At 37.6% G+C, this 8968-nt stretch overlaps 1 protein-coding gene across 1 annotated transcript in view; it reads right to left on the bottom strand.

The window, feature by feature from the left end:
• The window catches only part of CRISP1 (cysteine rich secretory protein 1), a 40159-nt gene that overhangs the window by 15281 nt on the left and 15910 nt on the right, over positions 1 to 8968 (bottom strand). Inside the window, exons 2-3 of the mRNA XM_006765724.1 lie at positions 3060 to 3130; positions 1226 to 1344 (exon numbers count right to left, since the gene is read on the bottom strand). Coding sequence (XP_006765787.1) covers positions 1226 to 1344; positions 3060 to 3130 — 190 coding nt within the window. The remainder of the gene's footprint in view (positions 1 to 1225; positions 1345 to 3059; positions 3131 to 8968) is intronic.

The raw sequence follows: 8968 nt of genomic DNA, 5'->3' as shown, positions 1-8968 counted from the left end.
TTTTTTTTTTTTTTTAATCCCTGGCTGGCAGTGGTGATGGGCACTTCAGCCATGCTGTCTGTAATTCTATCAGTTTCTTTCTATCCAGATCCTGTGAATTGTTTATGAAACAGCTCGATTCCCATATTCCCTTTAAAATGTTACCCAGCTTTACTGGTGCGCCTAATTTGTCATCTTGTTGCTCTCTCACACCTTTGTAGTTAGCGCGAGAATCCAGCCATTCTTATAGTCTGTTTCTATTATATAAACCTTAATCCACAATAATAAAATATAGTAGTGGCCATATTTTCTATTTACTCTATAACCTCCTTGCTACACTTATTTGCTCATCTGGAAACCAAGGAGTTTGGATCATGTTCATCCTAAGGGAAGTATCTAATTAAGAGTGGGTGCCTGGAGCTGGCCCTTTGCAGTCAACTCTGTACTGATGCAGTACTGATGACTGGAGAAGCTGCCTCATTTCTCTGAGAGTCAAATTAATCATTTGTAAAATGGAAATGGTAGTATCTAACCACAGAATTACTGAATTCAATGAATTAACATAATAGGTTCTAGAGGAGTGCCCGTCAGCAGTGAGCACAATAGGCTGTCAGTGGCAGCACTCACAGTGTAACAATGCCTGAGATAGCTTTTGGTTTCTAGTGGAAAGACAATTTCTCTCTCTCTCTTTTCATGAGATGCAAGGGAACTGGAAAATAGATTTGTCAGTATTTTGTTTACCTGATAGCATTACCCGGCTTAGAATCGGGACATCTTTATTCTCAGAAGAGTGTCCTACCATTGATGACAGCTATGAAGGACCTCAGTAACTCGTAGGCAAAGATTGCTATACGGACAACACTGACTGGCAGCATCAGCTGGGAACTTGGCCTGGTCTCCACCCCAGACCTCCTAAATCAAGGCCTCAGAGAGCAGGGCTCAGAGACCTGTGCTGTACTGAGTTCTTCAGGCGATCCTTAGGCACGCTCGAGTTTGAGAGAACTGTCCCAGGGCACAGTATGAATGAAGCCAGGCTGTCTGAGTTGGAATTGTTGCTCTGCCATTTACTAACTGTAGGATTTGGGGAAATTGCTTACCTTCTCTGAGCCTCTCTTCTGCTAGGCCATAGGTTTGCTTGTGAAGACCTGACTTGCAGCATATTGAAAGTGAATAGAACTTAATAAAAACTCAGGAAGCACCATTGCTATTATTTTCATCATTGCTATTGCTTTTTAATTAATCTTACCATTTTCAGCATGTTGCTGGCTCTTGGTCTCACTGCTCTCCTGATGGTGTTATGTAAATCAATAATTTCTTTTTGGACAGCTAGTGACTCAGTAAGGACTGTCTCATATGAAACTTTACCTGCATTTACCTGTTACCAGAAAATGATTAATTAGTCTTACTTCTTCAAAGTGCAATTTTTCAAGTACAATGTGTTCTGTGCAGACCTATACACAATTTTAATTCATAGTTTATATTGAATAAATAATGATAAGCAGCATTTTACAATTTGTTATCTCTATGTGTTACTTTCCATATCTTTAGTGCTAGTTTTGAGGATTTCTGAATGTCAGTATGATATTCTACAAGTCTATAGAATAGTGAAATAGCCTGTGGTGGGGATTTTTGAACTTTATAATTGGTACTTTGGACCACATTGAAGCACTTGTTATTGGGCAATATGAACCATAATAATCTTGGTAGCAAACCTTTTACTGACTGACTTTGCTTCCTTGGCTCATTCCCCACCACATCTCCACGTGTTCTCTTTGCTTCCCAGATAAAAACCACTTACATGTTCGTTTTATTCATATGAGAAAACATTAATATTTGCATCTGTAAGTTTAAAGTAGGATTTAAGCCCGGATGCTGTGGCTAAGTTGTTGAGTGGCAATCTATGGTCCAGGAGGTCATGATTCCATTCCTGGTCAGGGTATATACCCAGGTTGTGGGCTTGATCCCCACTAGGGGGCGTGCAGGAGGCATCCGATCAATGATTCTCTCTCATTGATGTTTCTATCTCCTTCCCTTCCACTCTGAAATCAATAAAAGTATATTTAATATAAGATTCAAGTCAGCCATAATCCACAATTTGTGACTTTTAAAAAATTGTTTACCTTTTATTTGCAACTCACCAAGAAGAAAAATAAATATCCTTAATATTTTAGGTTACCATTAATTGCAATAAAGAGCAGCTTATTTATATTACACATCTGATTTATCCTATCTAGCATATAAAAATATAAAAACCATTTTCTATACTGAAGCTATTGACTTCAGCTTATAATAAAAATAATTTGGGGAACGTTAAAAAATGTCATATTTTCTTCATATCATTGAGGTATTTAGAGGTACACATTAGTGGGTGAGCACAACATATAAGGGATTTCTTCCTAATTATACCATTGAGCATTTTGTTTCTGTCTTTGATTGTTAAAGTTCTTGTTTTCAATAAGTAGTGAGATTCAGGCCTTATATATTCACTCCATTGCTAATTAGTTATCTGACCTTGGCTGCATGACTTAACCGCTCTCTGTAATGAGGGATTAAGAATAGTACTTGCTGCTCTGGCCAGTATGGGTCAGTGGTTGGAGCCTGGGCCTGTGCACTGAAGAGTCTCAGGTTCAATTCCCTGTCAAGGGTACATACCTGGGTTGCAGATTTAATCCCAGGCCCTGCCAGTGTGGCTCAGTGGATAGAGTGTTGGCCTGTCAACTGAAGAGTCTCAGGTTCAATTCCTGATCAAGGGTACACACCTGGGTTGCAGATTTAATCCCAGGCCCTCGTCAAGGCACCGGCAGAAGGCAACCAGTCAATATGTCTCTCTCACATCGATGTTTCTCTTTGTCTCTCTCTCTCCTCCCTTCCACTCTGTCTAAAAAGCAATGGGAAAAAAATATCCTTGGTGAGGATTAACAAAACAAAATAAAAGAATAGTACTTGCCTAGTAGGGCGATGGTGAGAACTAGGTGAATAGTAGACATAACATCCTCACATAGTGCCTGTAACAAAGTGAGTGTACTACACGGTTAGTTCTATTTTTTCTGGAAAATAATTATGAAATATACAAACCCCACATATTCTTATAATCAAACCAGGCAGAAATCCAGCAGCAGCAGCCAAAAATAAGAAGTGTTTCATTTTTATCCTGGAAAGAAAAGTAACATAATTTTAGATTACTGTCAGCTCCTGAGATAAAGTTTCGTAATAAGACTTTTTTTAAACCACTTTTACTGAAAAAAGAAACCAGCAGGACAATGCCTAACAACTATTTAATATGTTGGGCATTGGGATCAAGAGGTAAAGACAGAACTGTGGTTGGAAGAATAATAGACTTAATGTCTTAATTCCTGGAACTGTAATATGTTACATTATGTGACATGAGACAATTAAGCAGATGGAATTCAAATTGCTAATCCGCTGATTTTAAAACAGGGAGAATATCCTGGATTATCCATGTGAGTTCAATGTGATCAAAAAGATACTTAAATGTGGAAGAGGGAAGCAGTGTCAACAATAAATCATGAGAAAGACTTGACCAGCCACTGCTGACTTCAAAGATGGAGGAAGGGACCATCACCAAAGAATAAGGGCTCCCTCTGGCAGTAGGAAAAGGTGTGGACATGGATCCTGCCTGGACCCTCCCCTGATGAATCCCGATGTTAGCTCAGCCAGGCCCATTTGGAACTCTGGCCTCCAGAACTGTATGGTAAGAAATTAGTGTTATTTTAAGACATTAAGTTTCTAGCAATTTGTTAAAGTGGCAACAGGAAATTAATATAAAAACACAAAAAGATTAGATTTGAATTCTCTGGTGCCTTACTGGTTACCAGTAAGTTTTGTACATGATTTAGAGATATTATGTAACATCTGATTATTGTCAGTGGAGTCAGGAAAGTCAGAATTAGTATTCCCTCTTCTTTATTTTTATTCTATAGAGGTTGCTTTAGGATATGAATAAGTATAGGTTATTAAATTTGGTTGCCACCTTTTTTTTTTTTTTAACAATTTGCCAAGTTTATTTTTGACTCCATCCTGCTAAGTGATAAGGGGGGGCGGGGGGGGGGGGAAGGGCAACAATTTTATTCTCATTTTGAGAAAAACTTCCAAAAAATAGATTAAGTTTCCCCTGCACACAAACATGTTCAATATCATGGGAATTTTGTAAATTACATCAGGGAACATGCACATGAAAACAATCTTGCCTTTATTGTTCTTTAGTCCTCTTTTTCTTTCCTTTCCTCTCTTTATCCCTCCAAAATGTCACATACCCTCAAACGCCAAGATTTATAGTAATATAGTGACATAGAAGATGAAATAGGCATTCTATTTTATTACTTAACTCTCAAAAAAATACAGTAAAAACATAATTTCCCCCCTAAGTTAATTGAAGAAAATATAAAAAAGAGCTACTTAAATATAGTAGGTTGATTATGTATATATATATATTTTTTTTCATTTATAGCAACATATATATGTATACTTATTTGTATACACATTTATATATTCGTAAGGTGAGATTATTTAAGTTAGGTTCCATGATGAGGCTGTCTGTAATTTCTGTTGTTGCATTTTCTGAGGGAAGTGTTTTGGGGGTGGTGTGTATGCTCATTATTTTGTTATGATGTTTTATGGTATACACTAAAGTGGACCTTAATTATACCTCAAAAAGCCTGTTATAAGTGGTTTAAGATGTACCAAAAATATTATTTATTTCACATCAATTAAACCACTGGTATTGACAATTTAAAGATTTTGTCTTTTAAGTCTTTTTTTTCCCCCTTATGGACAAATTTACTGCTTTGATTTACATATAAATACACAATTTTTACAAAATATTGTTTACTAATTTCCCCCAGAATTTCTATCATGATTTATTATGAGCATTATTTTGATTATGTGAATGACTTATACTGTACTTAATAAAATATTGGCTAAAGTTTGATTTTAGGCTGTTAATATTTTTCTCTGAAAGTAATGCTATGAATACATTGTTTATGTGAAGTTCTGATATCTACCTGGAGCAACTGAGTCAAACCATGAAGATAAAGGTTAATGCTGGGGCATCAGTAGTACGTTAAGCATTTTAGAATGAGGATTGAGTCCAGGTCATTCTGAGACTGTCATCATTGGCTCAGAACTGTTATGAAAGTGCAGGTTTTGGACTCTCACTCAGACAGTTCTCAGACAGAGAGTCAAGAGGTGGGGCCTGACGGATGAAAAAATGGAGGGAACAGGCAGAGATTGAGGCCAACAGCAATCCTGCAGAAGTAATGACGAGGCAGACATAGAGATGTTGTGGGGGTGGAAAAACAAGTGGGTCCAAGGTTGAGATTCCAGGGACCCAGACAGCGGCTTATTCCCTAGAGAATAAGGGCAGGGTTTGGGCCAGGCCTTCAGAAAAGTCCACATGGTTCTCCATTACCTGGAGGTCTGCAAATCTAGGACCTAAGTAGGTCATTTTAACCTAGACATTATAGGTACTTGTACTGAGATAAAGGCAGCTTTTCTTCTTTTTAATTTTATTTATTGATTTAAGAGAGGGAGAGGGAGGGGGAGAGGGAGAGAGAGAGAGAGAGAGAGAGAGAGAGAGAGAGAGAGAGAGAAATGTCAACCTACTGTTCTACTTTCTATGCATTTGTAGCCTGACCTTGGCATGTGCCCTGACTGGAGATGGAACCCATAACCTTGGCATATCAGGATGATGCTCTAATCAACTGAGCTACTGCCCAGGGCCAAAGGCAGCTTTTCTGAACAGAAGTATTTCAGAAGCAGCAGAGGTATCATCACCTCATTGGCTTTAGCATCAATCCCCACTTACACTTATTTTACACCCAATAGGCAATTTTAAGCCAAAAGTCTTAAAAAATTATTTTCAGATAAGAATACTAGAAATTTGACACAGTATTTAAATTTATTTCCTTACATGGCTGTTTCAGGATGCATTTTCATTAATATATAAACAGAACTTGGATATCTGCAAGCTATAATTAGTTGAAGGAAAGATCAAAAATGAGAAAAAAAATCCTGAGGAAAATTGAGTACTGCCCTCTGGCATGCCCTTAGGTATGCAATCTGACAGATTAAAGGGTGAAACCACGACTGTTTCAGAAAATACCTACAGGAAGAACAGTCCCAACCTTGTCTTAGCCAAAGACTTCATAAGAATAGACATTATAAGGAATATAGTGCCAGTCTTTTTATCTTCTTTGCCTCAGTGAGTTTGTCACTTAAAAAATTACTAAGGTCGCCCTGACCAGTTTGGCTCAGTGGATAGAGTGTCGGCCTGTGGACTGAAGGGTCCCAGGTTCGATTCCGGTCAAGGGCATGTACCTTGGTTGCGGGCACATCCCCAGTGGGGGGTGTGCAGGAGGCACCTGATCGATGTTTCTCTCTCATCGATGTTTCTAGTTCTCTATCCCTCTCCTTTCCTCTCTGTAAAAATCAATAAAATATATTTTTTAAAAAATTATTAAGGTAGAACTTACATTTAGTAAAGTACATAAGTATTAAGTGTAGAGATTGATAACTTCCCCCACTCCCCCCGCCCCTGGCCTGTTTGCCCCTAACTGCCCCCAATCCCAGCTGGCCTGGCAAACCCTTACTGTCCCCCTGCCGACCTGGTTGCCCCAACTGCCCCCCTCTGCCGGCCTGGTCACCCCATGCAGCATAATAATCAGAGCAACTTTAGGGCTTGTGAAGATTATGAATTATGATTGTTGTTGCGTTTACAGTTTATAATCAAGGCAATGTCTTTAAAAGACCTCATTGCTTTTAAATGCCCATATTTGGGACAAGCTGCAAAGATAGCTACATGATTCAGTGGAGCCATGATCAGATAGCAAAAGCTCTGAAAGGGGTAGTGACCCCATGGCCCAGAGGAGAGAGGCAGCTTATCAGCTCTATTACATGTAGGCATGCATTCATTCCATAAACATTTATTGCGGTATTAATATGAAACAAGCTCTCTTCTAGACACTGCAGATCCATAGAATAACCGAACATATAGGCCACAATCTCATGCAATTTGTAATCTAGGACCTGGCACATAATGCATACAGTGCATTTATGGAAACTGCACTATAAATACCAGGGAATCTGGGGATTAAAAGGTAAAGAGTCCATTTTCCTATGGAACTTCTTGCTCCGTAGGAAATCTACATGCAAGATGGGAACATTATAATATAAATTGGTCCAGAAGTGACGTGGAAGCAACTAGCTGCCTTAAAGAATCTGAAAATACTAAAAGGATGTCATACCAAATAGTAAAATACTAAATACTTTAGATGTCATTTGTACTAGACAATGATAAATAAATAAGACTTTTAAAGCAAAGGACATTGTTACCCAGACAGAAACCATACGTGAGAGTAGAAAATCACTTCAAAACCAGGTATATTAAGTTTTTTTTTACTTAGTTTATTATTCTGAAAACTTGGCAAATGTCTGTGTCTACGAGTGCATTGCCATTTATAGTGATGTCTCGTACATAAGTATTAAGTGTAGAGATTGATAACTTTGTAAATATGTACATTCCCATGTAACTACCACCAAAAACAATATATGTAACAGTTTCAGCAGCCAAGAAAATCGCTGGTTTCCCCTTTCAGTCAGTAACTCTCTAGAGTAAAAGCCATTTTGATTTCTATAACGATGGGTTAGTTTTATCAGTTTTGAAACTTCATATAAATAAAAAAATATTTTTAATAAATACTCTCTTTTGCTTGAATCCATGTTGAATGTGAAGTTTATTTTGTTAATAGCTATGTAGTATTCTACTGTACATTAACAATATAATTTACTTACCCATTCTACTAGTGAACATTAGTGAATAAAACTTCTATGATATGTTATGCATATATCTTTGTACATATTATTATTCACTTTTTTTGAGTATATATTCAAGGGTAGAATCATTGGGTCATATGGTATACATATGTTTTCCTTCAGTAGATACCATCAAATCTTTTTCCAAATGATTTATAAAAAAATTGTATATTTTTTCTCCCATCTTCATAGCCTCACCCATATTTAGTATTCTCAGTCTTTTTTAAATTTTATTTTAGAGTTTATCCATTATGTTTGTGTAATGGTATATATCACAATTTTTAATTTGTATTTGTCTAATGATGACTAATGATAGTGAATACATTTCTATATGTTTACCAGCCACTTGGTTACCATCTTTGGTGAAATATCTGTCAAATCTTTTGCCCATTTTTGTAATTAATTTGATTGTATCTTATTGATTTGTAGAAATTCTCTATATGTTCTTGATATGAAGTATTTGTCAATGTATATACTGCAAATATATTTTCTTAGTCTGTGGCTTACTTTTTGAACTCTCTTAATTATATCTTTTGTCAAACTGAAGATCTTAATTTAAATGTGTCCAGTTTAATCTTTCTTTATGGTTAACTAGAGGCCCGGTGCATGAAATTCATGCGGGGGGGGGGGTCCTCTCAGCCCAGACTGTACTCTCTCTAATCCAGGACCCCTTGGAGGATTGATGGTTTCTTTTGCTGTGCAGAAGCTTTTTAAAATATATTTTTTAAAAAATTATTAAGGTAGAACTTACATTTAGTAAAGTACATAAGTATTAAGTGTAGAGATTGATAACTTCCCCCACTCCCCCCGCCACTGGCCTGTTTGCCCCTAACTGCCCCCAATCCCAGCTGGCCTGGAAAACCCTTACTGTCCCCCTGCCGACCTGGTTGCCCCAACTGCCCCCCTCTGCCGGCCTGGTCACCCCATGCAGCATAATAATCAGAGCAACTTTAGGGCTTGTGAAGATTATGAATTATGATTGTTGTTGCGTTTACAGTTTATAATCAAGGCAATGTCTTTAAAAGACCTCATTGCTTTTAAATGCCCATATTTGGGACAAGCTGCAAAGATAGCTACATGATTCAGTGGAGCCATGATCAGATAGCAAAAGCTCTGAAAGGGGTAGTGACCCCATGGCCCAGAGGAGAGAGGCGGCTCC

Source organism: Myotis davidii, unplaced genomic scaffold (genome assembly GCF_000327345.1).
Source record: "Myotis davidii unplaced genomic scaffold, ASM32734v1 scaffold240, whole genome shotgun sequence".
In the NCBI taxonomy this organism is placed as follows: Eukaryota; Metazoa; Chordata; class Mammalia; order Chiroptera; family Vespertilionidae; genus Myotis; species Myotis davidii.
This window is presented reverse-complemented; position numbering and strand designations above follow the sequence as displayed.